General features: G+C 30.7%; 1 protein-coding gene across 1 annotated transcript; it reads left to right on the forward strand.

The window, feature by feature from the left end:
- The first annotated feature begins 17,618 nt into the window (after positions 1-17,618).
- LOC125073136 (homeobox protein bagpipe-like) lies at positions 17,619-21,759 on the forward strand. The gene is made up of 2 exons (XM_047683840.1): positions 17,619-18,007; positions 20,608-21,759. The coding sequence occupies exons 1-2, from the start codon at positions 17,662-17,664 to the stop codon at positions 21,525-21,527; spliced, it is 1,266 nt and encodes a 421-aa protein (XP_047539796.1). The 5' UTR covers positions 17,619-17,661; the 3' UTR covers positions 21,528-21,759.
- The last annotated feature ends 454 nt before the right edge of the window (positions 21,760-22,213 follow it).

Raw genomic sequence — 22,213 nt, forward strand, 5'->3', positions numbered from 1 at the left:
GATTTTGCGTCTGTTAAATTGACAGTTAATGTCACAGTGCTGGGCAAAAGGAGACGCTACTCTTAAGAAGTTTTAAGAATATCTTACACAAAAACACAGTCCAATAATATGACAAAATTTCACCCGACCCATGCAAGTTTCCTCACTATCTATTACAGCACTATCTTTTAGCACGACAATTACGTATGAACATAAACAGAAGCTTGCCCAGATATAAATTGTTCTATTTCAAATAATTAAAAAAAAAAACATTTATGAAATTTATATTTATATATAAACACAATATTAACACACACTTAGATTATTTATATATAAGTATGTAGGTAGAGTGTCGCACTACAAAAGAAGTGTAACAAACGGGCCAACTTTATTATCTTAGTGTGCGTGTAATTAGTGGTCAACAATTAGCCCATATTTTTTTACGACACGTTCATGACATTCTAGCTAGACATTTAAATAATCAAAACCCACATACGGGAACAAATTTTAAAAACAAGATGGAGTCAAATAAGTTTTTTTTTATTTGCAATAAATTCACGTCCTGTCAGAAGTCAGGCTAAATGCCTCCACAAATGTAGCGTGTAATACTTGCATGTTTTCGGTGGCGCCACCGCGCCTGGTGTCCGGGTGGAAGCGATAATTCAATGACACGACCCCTACAACTGACCTTTGTTTTTATTAACATTTGACACGCTGCTTCGAGTTGTCATTTTTTTTGTTTTTTTTTTTAGTTCGAATATTGTCAAGGAATGCATAATATGCAGTGCGATTCAAAGTGTTTTAGGACATCAAAATATATATATATATATATATATATATATGTATATATTTATAACTTCTTCAAAATGAAACGAAAAAATAACATACACTCATTTAATATATGTAAACTATTTTACTCGCCAAAGTTAGAATACATACAAAAATTATTTTTCAATATTGCAATTATTTAGTTCTATAAATGGCATCCGTCCGTCCGTCACACATTGAGCGGATAATTCCTACATGTTGGCAGTGGCGCCATCTCGCCTGGTGTCTAGGGAAGTTATAACTCAGAAACCGAGTGACCTTCGCTTTAGAACATGTACACGTGACTTGAACTTATTGAAAATACTCTATACTAATATTATAAATGCGAAAGTCGTCTGTCTGTTACTATTTTACAGCCAAACCACTGAACTGAACTTGATGAAATTTGGTATGAACCAAGCGTGAGCCTCAAGGAAGGACTTGAGCCTCGAGGAAGGACTTGGACTACTTTAAACGAAAACGCGAACAAAGCCGCGGCCAAAAAGTCTTTGACATATTCCTACGAGAAAAATTAATTGAATTTGGTATAAACCAAGCATGAGCCTTAAATAAGGACTTGGACTACTATTTTATGTATCACCTGACGATCAACCTCTAAAACGCAAGTAAAACCGCGGGCACCAACTATTTAAAATAATCCTACCAGAAATATCATAAAAAAGTAGCGAACTGTTTATTTGTCTATGGGAAAATCTTAATGTCTTTGATTTGTTTATCAAAAGTAATTAATTCGTTTATAGTTAAACAAGACTAATATTGATAATGATATCTCCTAAATTATTAACGATACAGCTCCCACAATTAAATACTCATTAACTACTTTAAATAATATTTTACGACATGTTTTAACCCGTGACCTTTGTTGCGTTTGATTAGTACATACTGTTTTATGAGTAAGGAGGCCGTATGTATTTTAAACCTTATTTGTATTTGTAATTTCTTTGATTTGTGATTTGTAATCGGTAACTTTTTTAGTTATGAATAAATTGGACTGTATGTATATATAGTACATATTATGTATATAAGTAAATATTAGTACTTTAAGAACATCGGTACTATTCTGTAAATCACTTCGTATATCACTCGGGAAATATCGTCAAATGTTACGTTATTTTGATGCATATATTAAAATTTGATGATTTTTAAAGGTGATGGGTTGAGAGTGAATATTTACGACGCGCGCGCGCAGGATGGCAAACTACATAAGTAAGTTACATGATGAAGTTGCTCGCTAAACCGCCATTTAATCTCAAGTCGCTCGATTTAGATAATTTAGATATAATAATACATTACATCTAAGCAAACAACAATTGGCACTAGCAGAATTCGAACCCATATCAAAACAATTAAACTTATCATTATCCACTTAATCGTAAAGCAGTTCTTCAAAATTTTAAAGTTAAAAGCGAACTTTAGAATATCAATATATTTTAAAAGAAAATTCAAATCAGTCTATGATTTTTTTATCTGTGGCGCCACATAATACCATCCAAGTGGTAGCAATAACTCAATGACAACACGGAACACCCGTTGTCAAAGTGACCCTTGTTTTTTTTTCAAAAAATATTTTGACACCATTTCTGACCTTTCACAGGTAACCTTAGAAGTTAAATGCATTGCGGTCTTAAGTTAAATGCAATTTTCTTCAATAGTATGGATACATCTAAAACAATAAAATATAAAACCTATATAAACCTACGGTAAAAACTTAACTCAGAAATAAAACAAAATTTATTAGTTTTTCTTATGGAATTTTCTTATAGAATTTTAAATAATGTCTCTATGCGCAGCTAAAAAAATATAAGTATATTCAAAAATCAATTTTCCCGCCATTACGAGTATCTGTCAATGTTCATGTTAACAGATTAAAAATATAATGCATAAGTTACAGACACACATCTGTAATATACAGATAATAATAATTCATTTAATATTTAATATAAAGTAAATAAATTCTTATTGAGTCTTGCACAACCTACTAAGATAGTATCAAATTACTATTATATTTTCGAAAGTGAGTTTGTGTAATTGTTACGCTTTCACCTCTTAGCTATTCAACCGATCATCATAAAAATTTGCATATTATACGTTTTCAAGTTAACCTAAAACCTGAGTTTACACGCGGGTGAATCCGCAGAATGAAAAAAGTAAAATTGTCACGTGATAATAACAGCAGCTGCATTCTATAATAATTCACTTTGTATCTCACTCGTTGAAGTAATACGCCAGTGTATTCCAATCGAAGAATGAATAAGGCTAAACAAGCCTTAGATTTATGTATTTAATGACATTTTCTTATAGCTCGGCTATATTTTGCACTACCAATAGTTTTTAATTAATATGTCATTACTTATAGTACAACACTATTCCACTTAACGCCTTATATCAATTTGACTTCTAAACTTTCGATAACAATTTCGTCGATGTTTATAACGGCATTTTTTCGAAAATCCATTATGAATATCATAGTTTATTCAAGCTCGACCAATGATATTGCATCAATTCAACGTCAAATATTTATTTGGCTTTTGTCTTCTTGTGATTGGAAGAGACTATACTTTGATTTGTGTATATTTCAAACGTTATAATTATTGTAGTTTATGTCGCTCACTTCCTGACATTTCACGATATAATGCTGCGGTGTGATTAATTTGTAATCTGTAGTGAGAACTTATTGCGTTATAAAGTCACAAAGCAGAATTAGATGCTTAGGGTCGGGATGTTTCTCAGGTCAGGCAAGTCTTAATCCAGGCTAGACGGAGTAGGTACAAAAATTTGGGCCTCTCGTTTTACGTGACGCCTCAAGGATAAGTCAAGTCTTAAACCATCATAAAAGCGCCCTAGAAAATCTCCTAAAAATATTTTTTGAAGGGAGGGGGGTCGTTTTACAAACGGCGCTGCCAGAGGCCTTAAATTGCAACCCAAATGCGCCATTGAAAATATGCTCTGTATTACTATAAAAAAGTATATTAGAAAAAGTATCTACCAGACACTAGTCACTTTCCCATGCCATACCATCACCATCCCATGAATCCCAGTATGTTTTTTCCTTATCAAAGTAAAAAAAGAACAACCAACCAATTCTTACAACGCTGCAACTATTTCCTACCATTCCGAACGGTTATGATTTGTACAATAATGGTAATTTGCGCTTGTTTTTCTAAATTAAAATTAAGCTTTAGTAAAATTATATTTTTGTAAATACCAGCAAAACCTTTGAATCGAAATTATCTGTTGCAGCGCCATCTAGCGTCTAGTTACAAAGAAGCGGATAATATCCTCCATAAAAAATAGGTATAAGAATGTGTTCCACCTTCAAGTTCCAAGGTAAACGAATCAACGTTATCAAACTATATTAATTAAAAAAATAATATAATATCAACATTATAATATATTAAATAAAAATTAAATAAAAACCTACATCTCAACCCATGACATATTCTCACTATCTTTGTGCCTTTTTTATTTTTTTATTAATAATTGCCTAGTACAATAAAAACTGCATCCTTAAAATATAAATAAGATAATATCAATTCTAATATGTATGAATCTAACTAAATATATAACGAAAACAAAAGACTTACTATTTATTCAAAATTATGAATTGCTAAACATTAATATCACAGAGCACTCAAAATACTTTTTTCAGGCGAGGGCGTGTATGGGCGGCATATTGACAATAATGTAATTTATTAGCGGTGCGGCGCCGGCGCAGATTTTTATAATTTTTTGCGCGACCCAGCTGACTGACATGACCCCAGATTTGTCAGGATCGCGATAACGATTGACTTTCGTTTTTTAAAGTTTTTAAGCTTTTAAAATACCGTTAGATTAGCTGAGTAGGGTAGGTTAGGGGTATTGTTAGGTAGACTCCGTCGAGTTCAGGCAATTGAAACTCATTAATTTTTTTATATAAATTATATTTGTACCAGCCATTACTCTTTTGCTTAGGGAAGTACAGTAATAAATAGCTAATGATTTTAAATATATGAACAAAAAAATTAAATATACGGAAATCGTGACTATTTAATTTTCAAGCGATACTTATACACTTATGTATATACATATTATACTTACAAAAAAAATACTGATGGAATGTTCTCTTTCCACAAGCATATCTTTTTTTTAAATAAGTGCATTATAAAGTTCAAATTATTTGAAGCTGAGTTAGCGGCGAAAATGATTTTCTGGTGACAATAGAACACCACGTCTCACGTCAATGTCACGTCATGGCCGTTCACTAGTGTGAACGAATATCTAAATACACAACATATAATATAACATTGGAATGATGATTAATAATAATAATTATACAAATATTAATGTATAAATATTTCTAAACTAGTTTAAGACTGCCTTCCCAGATAATTAAATTAAACCTATTTCTCGAAGACTGGATAGAATAGCATTATATTGAATAGAATAAATGGCTAATTAGCCATAAAACGATCCGTTGTACAATATGACTATTTTATTAACCATAACAATTTTTTTGTAATATACATTTTTGTTGAACAATATAAATAATGAATAATTAATATTATACAAATTAGTTAAAATGTAAATGTATGTAAGCAGCCTCAATGTTATACTGTAACTTGATTATTAAATACAATTTGCGATTGTACGTTACATTGTAAATTGAAACACACGGAATGTATCTCTGAACGCAAACGCTGCGTTCAAATATGTTTTCATTTTTTTTTTTTTAATGTATAATATAAAATCCAATTTTATAATTATAAAGCTAAGCATTATTAATGATGATTGATCTGTTACTCCCGTCAAAATATTTTGATGTTCAAGTTACAATTACGTAGTACAATGTGCCAATTCTGTTAACTTATAGGTATCGATAATAATACGTTCTCTATTCTATTTCAAACCAACTTCTACTATTTCTTACAAAAATTACCACAGTGTAATCGTCACCGAGGATCAATTTTACTTATTTACAGTATTATTTATTTATTTATTTACAGGACGGCTGGTTCGTTTTATGCCCGGCAGATCGGAATTGCGATACAACGCGGTCAAAATTTATACAGTAACTATTTTTAATTCGTATTTGTATATATTTAAGGACTTAATGTTAATAATTCCTATTTACATATGTCGAATACGCTACGATCCCGATTATATTGCGATCTAACCTTGACCGAACCGCAACTTGATCGTTGCGTTAGTAAGATAGGTACCCGGCTGAACGACAACGATTTCGATTCGATTGCGATAAAGTAACAATTTAAGTAGAATTGGCCATGGTGACATTATTAATCAAGAATAGTTTGTTACGTACACGGAGCAGGGGTATTAGCAAATCGCATGGAAGCAAAAGTTTTTTATCCTTGCTCCTTTTTTGATTGCTATGGATACAAACGACCTTACGATGCCGAGCATATGATGAATTATATATGTATATTAACTGTACCAATGTTGAAATAATCGACGCTGATCAGATATCAATTACTTTGTATAATATAATAATTTATCGTTTTTTTTATTTTTTATTACACAATTGTAATAATCGTTTTATTTTCCCGAATGTTTACATTATTTTATTAAAAATAATCGCCTATATTTTACATAACCGAGAAATTCGAAACTGTGACAAAGTTAATCATTCGTAAAATTTATAAAACTGGTTGCACATCGATGACTTCTATTACAAATCTATACTAATATTATAAAGCTAAAGAGTTTGTTTGTTTGTTTGTTTGTTTGTTTGTTTGAACGCGCTAATCTCAGGAATTACTGGTTCGAATTGAAAAATTATTTTTGTGTTGAATAGACCATTTATCGAGGAAGGCTTTAGGCTATATAACATCACGCTGCAATTATTAGGAGCGAAAAAAATAATTGAAAATGTGAAAAAAACGGGGAAAATTATTCATCCTTGAGGGCTTCCGTTGCGTGCGCTGCGAAAACGGTTCAAGATATCAAAAATATATGTATGAAAGAATTATTCCTCTTGAAATGATCTAAAAAAATGTCTGTGACAGTATATGTCTATCTTTTAAGATTAACTCACTAGAACCGTTTTTATGGTAATCAAATTTGGTCGAAATCGACGCGCGGTCGGCTCCCTTCTGAACGTTTGTATGCAGCGTTATTTGTTTTTGCGATATAATATAGTCGTGTATAATAATACTTTTTAAATACTATTTAATTTTGTTATAAGGATAATATTTTGGTTCTAATAATTTCACAATTATTAGCACTTTTTTTAGTTTTGATGTAGATAAAATTAATTATAATTAGGTGTCATAGTTTTCTTTATAGTATTGTTTGTATTAAGGATAGTATTTTGTTTTTAATAATCCATACTATCCATACTTCCATACAATAATATTATAAATGCGAAAGTAACTCTGTCTGTCTGTCTGTCTCGCTTTTACGCCAAAACTACTGGACCGATTTAAATGAAATTTGATATACAAATAGTCTAGAACCTAAAAAAGGACATAGGCTACGTTTTAATCGGAAAAAAATGCTGTAAAGGGTTGAAAAGGGGGATGAAAGGTTGTAAGTTGTTGAAAATATTGTAATTTTTAGAACTAGAAGCATAAAACTTATATTTTAGGCTGTACACTTATAAACTAACATATCATGACACCCACTAAGAAGGGAATTTTGGAAATTCTACCCCTAAAGGGGTGAAATAGGGGTTGAACTTTTGTATGGAAGTCCGTTATTTTTTAAGTTGGAAACATAATACTTTTTTTTATAGGATACTTATTAAAAATGAGTACATAAACATTTAAGCGTTTCTGCATATTCTACTCCTAAGGGGGTGGAATAAGGGACGAAAGTATGGATGATAGTCCGTAATTTTTTAAGTTAGAAACACGAAACTTTATTTTTTTGATACTGATTAAAAATGACTAGATATGTATTAAAGCGTTTCTAGATAATCTACCACTAAGGAGGTGAAATAAGGGTTGAAAGTTATTATGAGAGTCAGTCATTTTATAAGTTAAAAACATGAAACTCTATTTTTGGAATTCTGATTAAAAATGATAAGGTACGTATTTAAGCGTTTCTAGATAATCTACCACTAAGGGGGTGAAATAAGGGTTGAAAGTTTTTATGGAAGTCGTTCATTTTTTAAGTTAAAAACATGAAAGTTTATTTTTGGGATACTGATTAAATGATTAAATACGTATTAAAGGCTTTTTCGATATCTAACTCTAAGGGGTTTAATAGGGGTTGACATTTCTTATATAGATTAGTCTGGAAGTCCGTCATTTTTTTAGTTTGAAGCATGAAATTTTATATTTGTGTTACTAATTAAAAATGAGTTAATACGTATTTAAAAGTTTCTTGCTATTCTACCTCTGAGGGGCTGAAATAAGGGATGTAAATTTTTTATGAAAGTCCGTCATTTTTTCAATTAAAAATATGAAACTTTATTTTTGGGCTACCGATTAAAAATGAGTTGATTCGCATTTAAGCATTTTTGCATATTTTACGCCTAAGGGGAGAAATAGAGGTTGACATTTCGTATACAGGATAGTCTAGAAGTCCGTCATTTTTTAAGTTAGAAGCAGGAAACTATTTTTGGGCTACTGATTAAAAATAAGTAGATACGTATTTAAGCGTTTCTGAATATTTTACGCTTAAGGGGAGAAATAGAGGTTGATATTTCGTATACGGGTTAGTCTGGAAGTCTGTCATTTTTGAAGTTAGAAGCATGAAACTTTATATTTGGGCTACTGATTAAAAATGAATAGATACGTATTTAAACGTTTCTGAATATTATAAATACACACCAATGTGGTATATAAAGAGGTCTTACATTAACGTAATTTTTGAATTTAATTTGTAAATATATTTATATTCTACGCGGGCAAAGCCGCGGGTAACAGCTAGTTTCTTATAAAGAGTTAAATTTTAGAATATTTATTGTATTATTTAAAGGCATATATATTTTTATTCATAAAATAAATTCATAATCTTTGAAACTCGATAAACGAAACTACTATGTGCGGTTAGTGTTACAGTTACATACGTATAATACAATATTATTTGTGCGCAAGAATTTCAAGTGGTCTATAACATACATGACGTATTCGATGACGTCACAATTGTCAAGTCACAATTACTACTTATTATGATGACGTTTATCGTCGAATAAATTTAGTATATATTTAGTAACTGTTAAAATCCCCTTTTCGCACGGCATTAATAAAATAATATTCTTTTATAAGACAGCTTATAAAAATATTTCTATTCTGCGATTAAATTAATAATAATAATAATTTTTATGATAAATTTTACCAGAATTCACTACGCCGTTTGAGAGATATTGTGTAACAGTCATTATAAAGACTATACTAGAGTGTGTAAAATTAAAAGCACATCTTGAAATTACTTGTAATGCATTATTTACATCATTTTATTAAAAACAAACAACAGTAGTAGTACTTAATACTAAGTAGAAGCTAGAAGCAAAAATATCTAGATTTTTTAAGACTGGTAGATACTCGTTTTGTCCAGAATCGAACCCACGAACCTTGGTTAAGATCAAAAATTCTAAGCGAGTCAATTACCAGGGCCGGATCTACCGTACGGCTTTTTGGGCTTCAGTCTAGGACCCCGTGGATTCAATGGCCCCCCAGCTAAGTCAAGTCAAAGTCGAAAATAGACGATAATGCGAAAGAAATCATCATTTTATTAAATTAAACAAATAGTATGGTTTGCAGCCCTGTGAGTCCTTCAATTAATCAAACACATTCAATTAATTAATTCAAGTCTACGTTCAGGTGTGTCTTAAGTGGGGCCCTAAGTAGTATTAGCCTAGGCCCAGCCCAGCCCCCTAAACTCACGGTCGGGCCTTGTCAATTACACAAGAAATATTATATTATTAAAATAATTATTTTTTAAATACCTATTTAAAATAAATCACGAAAAAACAATCATAACACTAAAAAAATATTTCGTTCAGAAAGTGAGGCCACCCCAAAACACAAAATCTCTTCAAAACAAGGGTGATTGACGTATCAGTTACATCGCATGTGGTTAGTGTCGGGATTCAATCAATGCGTATGGATTTTATTTGTTTTATGATCTAATATTACCGTTCAAAGTGGATAATTACCCGACTAAGGAGGGTATTGTGTTGAACGTGTGTGTGTGTTGACGGATTTATTAAGTTTTGGTCAACGGAATTCCAATTGAGAGAATGATAAACAATATGAAGGTAACCATTTTTTAAAAGTTTACCATTCCTTATAATGAAATTTCCGAGGTTACGAGACCAGCTGAAAATCAGTGTGTTTCGATTTAGCTATACGGAACTGTCTCTTTTTGACACAAAACATTATACATAGTATATATGTAAAATTTAAATGATCGAAGACACAACGAAATCGTTAAACATAATAGTTATAAGCGCCATCTAGTGGCTAATAGTGAAAGGAGAAATGAGCGACATCTATTGTTAAAACGTTAAATTGTGTTTTGTTTTAAACAATAATTTATATTAAAACTATAAAATAAAAATAATAATTAAAGCTTTATTTAATAAAATTGTATGTCAAAATAGCCCAATACAGCAAAAACTTATAACAATTATTTTATGCGACATCTTACAGCTAATAGCCAAACTAAGTATTGAATACTACAAACACCATCTACTAGTAATATTCCAAAGTAATTATTAATTCATTTCCAATAGATGGCTGTGCCAAGTTAGTTGCCGCTAAAGATATGGATTTCGAACGTATAAGCCTTTTAAGAAAACTAAAAATACAAGCCGACAATAAAGAAATAAAATAAAAAAATCTTATGGATACAAAGATTTGATAAATAAATTTAAAAGCTTTTATGGAATTAATTAATTTGTTTCATTCTTTGCAGTGTATATAACTAACAACGTAGAAATATAATATTCATATTAGTATACGGTATTTTTTGAAATACTAAGGAACTTTTTTTACATAAGTATTAAAAAGAACTTTTGGTGTTTTATTTCGCAAAAATAAAACAATTTATCTAAATACAAGCAAGTTAACAAAGATGGTAAGTATATAATATATATCTTACATTGTAATAATATTTTATCTGTGAGCAAAATTATTGGTTCAGTATGATAATGATTAGCGGTAGGTACCACGGAGTCCCACGTACTATTATTACACATTCATGCATAAAAGTTATTTTAACGCAGAGATGACTAATGAGTAATGAGCTTATAAAAGCAATCAAAAGAGCATTAACAGCTTTTCATGTAAACTTCATCATTGTTTACTTCAGTCAAACAAATCGAATTAGACCGCTTTGCTGTGAGTACTTTTTTATTATTTTACCCTTTGATATGATTCGAAAATCGAACACTAATCGAAGTGCTCTTCTTTTTTCAAATAATCATAATTTTTTATTTTATTTTTGATTGAATCACTAATCGAATCTGATATTGATTGATGTTCGAAGCTTTGTGGTAGCGATCATTAACACGCTGTTCAAAGAGTTTTTTAATTAGCGGTTAGTATTTCATACGCTATGAAAAGTATAATCAGACTTCGGTTATTAATTCGAATGATTGGATAATTGTTAAACGTTTTTATTTTTGTGTTATTGATATATTTTTACAGATAAAAATAATGATAATAGTTGTGAGAATTATCTGTGAGTATATTTACTACACAATAAAATATATTCTAAGAGTATAATTTAAGTTGTCAATGCATTTATAATTGGAACTTATAATTACTTTGATAATTATATAGTTAATATAATATAATTATATATACTAAATTTACGAATATAGTTTATGTTAAAAAAATAATTGTATTATAATACAGTAATATATTTTCAAAACTTCAAATTCACCTTCAAACACAAATGAAGCATATGAAAATTTTATTGTGCACGCCCGGAATTGAACCCGCAATCTTTGATTAAGATTCACGTGTTCTTACCACTAGAAACCTCGACTCATAATACCAAGATACAAATAACATATTGTTAAAATTTAATTAACTCCTTAGAAATAACTTTTTAATCGTTGTTCGTTGTCACTGTCATAATTTTAATATGGAATTAAAAAAGTTACGATTTAAGTCCTATTAACTATGAGCATTTGCAATGTAAATAGGTACTCAGTAAGTGATCACAAATCAGAACTCACTCACCAAGTAATCCATTTATCGGTCTTCAAACTTAATACGTTTTTTAATCGAAAGTTCTAGAAATGGTTCTAGCTATGATCCCAAATCTTATTTTAGTATTTACAGATAATAAATAAAAAATATTATATTGTTTTAAATTTAGATAAATAGAAAGCATAAAGCTCCTTTTTTATTTTACTTTATGGTATTTATTTTATCTGTAACTGCTAAAGGCATACATCATATTATTTAGATGTTTTAGTTTTAATAATATTACATTTTCTATAATATAATATTAAGTATATTATTTACTAGAGTCCCAATAGTGACCATTATATTTTGACTGTAATAATTGTTAACCTTTATTAAATTGATGATCAATAAACCGATACCGATACGACGCAGAGCTGCGACCGCAAACATGCCACTTACGACCACTCGGCCTCTCGGGGCACCACTTATACCTTCCATAGACAATATTAATAATTAGAGCGACTTTATTTATACTCTTTTAATTAACATAAGAATTATTTATGATATATACTACAATTATATGACCTACAGGTAAGTATATATCATGACCGCGTGGAATGGTGACAGGCTTTAAGAATGTTTTGTTTTATTCAAACAATAAGTACACAAGTCGATAATTTGTAGGTATGTACATCATAAACATCAATCTTTATAAATTAAAATAGAGATTGTTTATGTTTACAATATTTCAGTTACAAAGGCCAATATTGGTAATCCTATTAACCTACTCGCGATCCTTTTAGCGAAGTCTTAGCTAGTTTTCCAAGTCTAAATTTACGCTCCGTATCCGTCGGTAATAATGCAATTCAATCATTCATGGTTAAATCGGATTGCTCGGTAATTCTATAACGATTAATAATTTAAAAATAGACTGTCAGAAATTATGTGGGGACAGTGACAGTGTCACTGGTGTTTATGCACACTTGTGTGTTATAAGTAGGAGATATTTGCACTGCGCATTTCAGAATGAATCTGTTGCTAATATCCGCCGTGGCTCATGTCAGTCAGAATTACGTCGTCAATCAACATAATTGAACGGATAAATATATGAAGCCGTGGTACTCGAGGTATAAAGTTTTAAGTGATATTTAATAATATGATTTTAATTATATACTTTTTTTTTAAAAACGACTTAATTGACAGTTATATTCTCTAGTGACCTGAGCATGGTAGATAGGTATTTCAAAGATCCACTAAGGGTTCCATGTGCTAAATTATTATTTATAGTATATTAAATAAAATGGCGGTCATCACAAAAATAAAGGTTACAGAGCTTTGTGTAGAGAGCTTACAGCAGAGCTGAACAGAGCTTGCAAACAAGCTTCAAATTCAAAATTGTTACTTACCAAAATCGATATTTACGTCCAGGATTGAAGAATTGAAAATGTTACTTTTAGTTTGTCTATGAGATTCATAACTCTATGGTAAACCACTTGCAGGGATCAGATAACTACTCATCTCTGAACATCATCTAATACTAATATAAAGCGCTCATGAACAGCGCTTTGTTATGGGATTAACCATAATGATATTAATAAAATAAAATTAATTAGTTCTTTAGCATAAAAGACCTTGCATATAAATTATAAGTGTTTGTTAACGTCAACTTATTTATTATGGAAATTCTTTATTTAATGGCGAATAAGTTCCATGGAGCACAGATATGTCAGACAGACTTTTTTATCACTTGCAAATAAATATCATTGTCTGTGATTATAAAATATTAAATAAATTTGTGATCGTGACTCTTTTGTTAATTTTTTTTTATCAGGTTATTTGATAATAGAAGTTTCCAGACTGTTCTTTATTTAATTACCTGGCTTCAAAAATTATGTGTGCATGTGTTAGTGTGATTGTTAACAAACATCCAATGGACACAAATTAGCCAGTATGAATATGTTGGTGGTGTTAATAAATAATATTAAAAACTTTTTTGAATTTGAATGAAAATATATATAAATAGATTTAGTAAATAAGTACTTAGTTTTCTAAAACACAGTTTAACAATATTTAACATTTCGTATAATTTAACAAATGTAATAATCTTTTACAATCGAATACGTACATACTAAGCTAAACTATGAGATACATAATACGCGTAAAATATTAAATTCTTAAAGATATAAGAAGTATCATTCCGTAATAGTCCCACAATTGGGCAAAGGCCTACTCGCCATTTCAGATAGTTCAAAGCTTATTCCACGTCGTTTCTCTATGTCGGTTGGATACACATGTGCTTCCTTACAATGTTTCCTTCAATTCGGAACACGAGATGAATTATTATAAATACAAATTAAATGAAAATTTAGTTGCGTCTGTCCGGATTAGATCTCAAAATCTTCGGATAATATTCACGTGTTCTAAACACACACATATAAAAAATAATAACACACACATATATTCGAAAATATAAATATCAAAAGGTGCATCAAAAAATAATAAATAAGTTTTTCTCTATGGAAATGCTTCGTGTAAGCGCATCCGGGTAGGAACCCTCCACTGGTCACTTATTGTAACGCAAAAGACAACTCAGTATTGTAGTTATTTTATTTGCGATGTTTGTTGGTGCATTGGCGATGTAAATTAGTCTTAATATTTACCTACTGCCTATACCTATTTGTCAGTCTTGTAGTCAAATTATAAAAAAAAGGATTCGCTTTTTAAAGTGACTTGAAGAGATTTGAAGAGAGAGTGAGCTGTTTTAATTACAGGTATAAAGGATATAACATCTTAGATGTCCTGTGGTTGGTGACGAATTCATTAAATTATTTCCTAAATGATATAAAGGCGTGAGGTATGAGGCGTAAGCATACATACAGTCAACTAAGTATATAAGGTAACATGTTTGTTTACTCATAATTTCGAACATTTACGTTTATTACCTATATACACATATATATATTTGGTGTCCTGGTGGGTGCCGTCTCAAGACACATTATGAAGAACGCTGTTTAAAAAAAAAGCCGCTGTCACTATTTTTTTTTTATTATTTGAATTAATTATTCAATTAACAGCTTCTTTACTAAGCTACGTTAAGTCTAAATAAATGTTAACATTTTCAAATTGTATTTAACCAAATATTTTATAACTTAATCTAACCAAAACAATTATTTAAATTTTCAGGTAAGACTTAAGCAAATTCTCTATTCTATGAACAGATGACATTCAGGCAACACATCTGTATTGGCTAAATGTCATTCAGACCGCGCTGGTTGCTTGGCACGGTTATATGAAGGCTATGCTGTTAATTGAAAGGCTAATTAAAGTACTGCGACTTATGTATGCAACTAGTTCATTTATTATAAAGTCAATTAATTTGACAATATTTAATTGCTGATAAAATTTACAATAATTTTACTAATACCTATATTTACATATTGATGAATTTATTTTAGCTTTGTTATTAGTAAATAATCCCTATAACGTTTGGTTTATACTTAATACAGTCAGACTTCATATTTTATTTGCATTTCTTAATTCAAAATCACTTATCGTTATATCATAGGTAAAGTAGATACTACCGGACTAGAAAACAAAACAAAAGCTACAAGAAGAAACGATGCGAGTCCTGAAACCTGGAAGTGAATGTTTCATTCCCATATGCTATGTTAAGTTAGTGTGTATGTTTAAAACTCATTTGTTTTGCACACAAAGATCGACCTTAATTGTATTTAATTCAGCAATCGAAGCAGTTTAGGACATTTTCAATGATCCTGTTTTAAAATTGCATACATTATCCACATGTCTGTTATAAACCATTTCCATGCAGTCGAATATCTATATAGTTGGGCGTAACAAGCTAAGTATACCTAATAGTAGTAGTATCACAACTTCTAGAAAGTCAATATTTTTCCGAATACAGTATATTAGAAAAAATGTATTAAGTGGTAAGTATACAAATCGTAATGCAAATCGTCATTGTATTAAAATTGTTAATACAAAACACATAAAGGGAAATAAATATATTTTTAACTTTATTTTATACAAATTAATCTGTAAAAACTACTGAATGTCCGATATGTTACACACATTATGACTAATCGAATATTGAGTTCCTTTAATCCTCCCCCTTTCTTTACCTATTAAATGCCCACCCAAATAGGTAAGCCGGTCACAGTTAGTATATAAATAGAGATACCATCTTGTGTATATTATTTCCATCTTTTCCTTCTAGTCTCAAAATATACTGAAGTGATATTTAGAAACCTTTTTAATTTTTTTATTTGTCTCCTGAAATGGAAAAAGAAAACACGTGCAAATAAAACAGCTACATCAATTCATAGTAAATGTTAATTGCTAGGAAATAATAAATAAATCAAATTTTCTACTTTAAAAAAATATCACAACTTTTTAAACTTCCTCTCAGCACACTAAAAACGAACACGCTCCGAGCTGACGTATTAAAAAGAAAATTTATGTTGACATTTCCACTCACCTACTTTTTTATTGGCCGACCGCAATCTCTCAGTGCACCTGATTGGTGTATTTAAATGGTGAACTAATGACAGAAAGGGATAACACGCAAAGGGCGAAGGCTACACTCGGTAAGTTCGAAAGAGACGGATAGACACTTCTCGGGTACTTATTGATAACGCGACGTGTTAACAGTAGACGCCCGAGCATGTTGGGCGACTTGTACGTGCCGTTTTAAAGTAGAAAACATCGAGAATTGGCACGTGAATGAGAATTAATAATCAGGCTAATTTTATAAATTGTCTGTTTGGTTGTAGCCTCATCATTGCAAAACTACTTAATCTGTAGTGAAATGTATTGAAATAGAATTATGAGGAAATTTGCATGTAAATTAGTAAAAAGGTTGGTTATTAATATTTAAAACATTAAGCCTATAATTGATATGTTAATTTCTTTTATTATTTATACTTTACCTAAACTTTAAATAAAAGGGTTAAATGTTATATGATTTTGAACTTAATTTATATACAGATTAATATACAGTTTATACTAAGGTATAAAATATATTCATTACAATTCGATTTGTTCGATCGAGGTACCTAAGTATCAAATAGAAACATAATAGGTACCTACCGATACATACCTATGTACCTACGCATTTTTAGGTGACGAAATATTTATTTATACCTTAAGTTGATTAGGTAATATAAGAGTTTCAGATAGAACTAAAAAAAGTTTTTCTAGCGTCTTTAAAAAAATATTTCCGTCTATGAGTTTAAATATATGTGTGAGGGTGTTAAAAAACACTAAAAGTGCCAATAATTTACTACTCTAGAAGAGAGTTAGTGTCGAAATTACATATTTAGAAAGTACTATAAAATTAAAAACAGCTTTCGACATCATTATAGCTAAGTCTTATTAATATAACAAAACAATTTTGAAAAAAACTTCCTAATTAAATTTTCAACGGCCAATACAACGGTGCTGCACAATTCGCTTAAGACCAATGCGATCAAATTGAATTCATGTAAACATCTTCAAGAAAAACTCAACGATCCCCACTACTTACGCTACTTTAGAAGCTTTTTTAAAAAACGACCGCCCCAAACTATCGCTGTCACTTTCTATCCCTCGATGTCATAGCGGAAAGTGGACTGTTTCTATCTCTTTCGGAGGCTTAGCGCTCGTCAAGCAGGCGGGCAATTCATCACCTAAAGTTTATTCGTTTGGAGAACGCTTTGCGGTGAGACGAGTTCGGACGCGCCGTGAAATATTAAAATTTAATGTGTTCGAAATAATGGAGTCCAAATTAAAAAATTTCAAGAATTCTTTGACTTTACAAGATTGTGAGAAGACAAATTTGAGTTTAACCACTCCTTTCTCGATCAACGATATTTTGACAAAGGAAAATGAAACGAAGTGTGATTTTGAAAATGGAATGTTTTGTTCGTCGAACGGTTTCGGCGGGAAGGTGAATTTTTTAAACAAGCCGACGAATTATACTAAAGATGATAGTTATTCGAAAAAGGAGGTTATGGAAAAGAGTATGAAATATTACGATGACTGTAATTTCCGTGATTATGCAGACGACGGCGCTTTGGATATGTCGAGAAAGAACAGTTTTCCAGTCACAGAATTATCAGGTATGTTTTATTTAAAATATACCTAGATGAGAATAAAATTATTTGTAATCTTATTTAGACTCTATGGAGTTAGGGGAATGTTTGTTTACATCTGTATTTAGCGACGATTATAAATTTAAGCTGTATTATGTATAATAATAATTTTTAGTTTGTAAATTCTCTAGAATATTCCTTACTTATACGTTTGAGAGATTTATTTTGTTATCTTCAATTAACTAGTATTAGGTATTCATCATTGGGCGTGCACATTATATTTTAAAATGTTGTATATGGGTTTCATTTAATACTTATAAGTAATTTATTGGTACATTTATTATAAGTTTTAACCCATAATGTGAAGACATCATAATTTTATAGATTAGTCGTGATTTTTAATTAGGTGCAGGTTCTAATTCGGTTGCCGTAATATTTCATTACTAAACTTATTCACAACTAAGTAGATGTCTTTCGCGGTTTCGCGTTTTCGGGTTGATCTTCAGGTACCTATTATAAAAAATAAGCCGATATCCTTCCTTGGAGTTCAAACTAGCTTACCTATTACTCTTGTTCAATGGTTTCGGCATGAAAGAGGTTTAGACAGACAGACAGTTCATTTCGCATATATAATATTAGCATAGATAAGACAGTGCGTACCTACTGCAGTGTTAAGAAATAAACTATTATGATAACCTACCTACCTATTACATACTTACCTACCTTGATGTTTAAAACTCACACACATAGGTACGTACCTAATTGCATCGATTATAAATTAATTCAGTAAAATACGTGATATGTGTTGTTTTTTAAATTTAAATTTTACACAATTTTAGTGATAAGGAAGAATGATTTAAAAAAATAACTTTAAGTAACTGCTGGGCTAAAAACCTTCTTTTAAGAAAAATATGTTAAGCTTAGCAAGATTGTCATCCGATAGGTGCAAATTTCCTAACAATCATTTTCATCGCCGGCGCTCATCCTAATAATATTAGTATTACCTATAACATTTTAGAAATGCTATAACATTTTCAAATAAGTAATCTAAATTCGTAATCTGTCAAAATTTACATGTCAGTATTTATTAATCTGTAAACGTTATGAAAAAAAAAAACAAAACAAATGCAATGACATAATGGTGTCACTCAGTGATATCTCTGCACTGACTGCAGTAAATAAACCATTAGCAAGGTTAGCTATTATGACTCTTTTAAGACTTGCTGTAATTCAATTATTCGACTTATTTAATTATAATTATTAAGCATCTTTTAAACCCGTAGACGCTAATCTTACAGTTTATTCATATCACATAACAGTACTATATTGGAAACGGAATTAAAAAAAAAAAAAAAACAATTTATCTTTTGTGCCCAAGTTAATTTTATGGCCTTAATGTTTGAATATATTATGTATTATTACATACTTATCTTATAATTTTTTTATAGAATTAATTGCACTACATCAGCCGGCTTTTTTATTATCATTATTATCCTACAACTTAATTAGGTACTTATTCGGAAAAAAATATGAATTTGTAGAGTAATTTTTACATTATTTACATAGTTTAGTATAAATAGTATTTTATTAATTACTACAAATTCAACCAAGTGACTTATCTGTAATATCAACTTTTATCATAATAATATTTAAAAAAAAGAACTCATTTCGAATTCAAATCGGCAACAATTACGACACCAACAATACGTAGATAATGGCTAGTCCACACTGGTGTCATTCCGCGACGTCCCTCCACTTGCTATTACTATTACAACGCCTCATCACTGTAAGTGACGCTTAAACGCACTACCCGGCCGTTCTATTAAGTAATTACTAGTTAGTGCCACGTGCCGGGGACATTAACTTTGGAATTGTAGAGCATTGTTTAAATATTGATCATAAAAGTGTGAACCATTCCTTTGTATCCTTTTTTTTTTTTAATAAAAGGACGTTGTGTTTTTAATTTAAATTGTTATAATATATATAAAAAAATACTGATTCATATTAAAAATGTTTTATTATTAGCATATTAAATTATAATACATACTTTTTGAATACAAAAGATATCAATACAATTTAATTAATCGTTAATGATAGCAACACTGTCGAGTTATATTTCGAATACTGAACAATAACAGTTCATTTCTGAAACATTTATAATGATTATGACCTAAACTAAAGTTATCCAAATAAATAACAATAGGCATCGCACGCAAAAATACGGTTAGACCTTTTCAGTGTTCATCCTTTCTCTAATGACCGACGACAATTTGCGTAATGGATCCATTGTTGAGCCGTCTTTATACGCGGATGGCGTGACGCGATATTGTATTAAATTCATTCGCTACTGTGAACGCGGCTTAATGATTTAATTTTTTAACCATAGAAGTAACACTATAGTTCAATTTTGGAAACTTGATATCAATTTTTATCCTTGTAACAAAAGTTTAGTTTTGTTTAAATTTTAATATGCCAGTCATTATATAATGTAGATATACGTGTATGTCGTCGATAGTTAATTGAATAAGCCTACATAATAAAATAATAGTCTATCAAGCATATACCAAATTATAGTAAAAGGTCTGTGAATATAAAAACCATAATATATATTTTTTTATTTGTTTCAGATGACTACGACTCAAGATCCTCAAACACCGGATCCCCCGTACGTCGCTCGAACTCATCCCCCAACTCCGACAACGGATACAAACCGTTTAATTTACACTATGAAAGGAAGTGCGCCACCCCACCACCAGACCACAGGATAATGCACTCCCCAAACTATACGCCTATCGAATACTCGCAGAACAGTGGCAGGAAAAAGCGATCAAGAGCCGCATTCTCACACGCTCAAGTCTACGAACTAGAACGACGATTCAGCCAGCAGAGATATTTATCTGGACCGGAGCGAGCCGACTTAGCGGTAAGCCTCAAGCTCACCGAGACACAAGTCAAGATCTGGTTCCAGAACCGTCGGTACAAAACGAAACGAAAACAGCTACAGATGCAGGAAAGCGGAATGCTAGCTGCAGCCGCCGCCGCTGCGAACCATGCGAGAAAAGTCGCGGTAAAAGTCCTAGTTAACAACAACGGACAACCGAATTTACCGGATTTAAAATACCAAGCACCTATGATCGGTAAAACATTAAATCCAGCATTATTCGCGCCTCCGAATCTCTTGGAAGGGTCACCAATATTAAAGCACTTCGCTGGGGTATATGGAGTTGACTTCGCAAAGAACCCCGAATATAAAGCGCTGTTACAAGAATCGTACAATCAAGCGGTATTGCAATCACTATACGGACCTCACTTAGGGGTGAACTATCCCAATATCCCATTATCCTATATGTATTATCCTGGTCATCCCACGTTTGGGATGTCCATGCCTTGCGAAGCGGAAAGACCTCATGAAACATCTGTTGATCCAAAAGAATTTGGTGAGAGTTCGATGAAGGATGAAAGACTCATTGAAAAAAGTAAAACCCACGTTGAAGTTAACGAAAACAGCAACGAAAGTATGGCCAGTAATATCGAAGTAGAAAATTGATTATAACGTTCACTGTTCACAAACAATACATACTGTAGTTGACACTAATTAAATATTAAGATTAAAAGTTAAAACCAAAGAAACACTATTGGAAGTTGGAACATGTAATTAATTAGTTCTTATTGATCAGTGATCCAGTAAATTAATCGATACCAAAGTTATTTTATAAGCGAAACGGATATGCAACAATTTAAAAGAAATATGTTCTTTCAAAATATATTTTCTTTTAACACCAAAGAAATGGCAAATCAAACCAAAGAGGGATGAGATTCTTTTAATAATAGTGTTATTGTTAATTTTAATTGATTGTAAATAATGTTTTGTTGTTTTTAAGATGTTACTTGTAGCTGTCACAATTGTAAATAGTACAAAGATTTCGTAGTAGATACAAAAGTTTAATAAAGGCAATATCGTTAATTTACTGTTTTTATTCACGCATCCCATAATAATTATTTATTTTTTTTATTTATCGAAAACAAAATTTTGCACCATTGTTTATCGGGTACGATTTTTGTTTGTCTGTTTAGCTCAATGTGGACTGATTGACTGAGCCAGCCAACTTTGCATACGCTTTCGGTTCTAAAAATATAGTAAATTAAATTGAAATGTTCTTGTTTTTAAATAGTTCTTTTTTTTTAATTTAATTTTATTAATGATGGCAATATCATACAATAATAATTAATTTA

Source organism: Vanessa atalanta, chromosome 23 (assembly GCF_905147765.1).
Source record: "Vanessa atalanta chromosome 23, ilVanAtal1.2, whole genome shotgun sequence".
NCBI classification, from domain to species: domain Eukaryota; kingdom Metazoa; phylum Arthropoda; class Insecta; order Lepidoptera; family Nymphalidae; genus Vanessa; species Vanessa atalanta.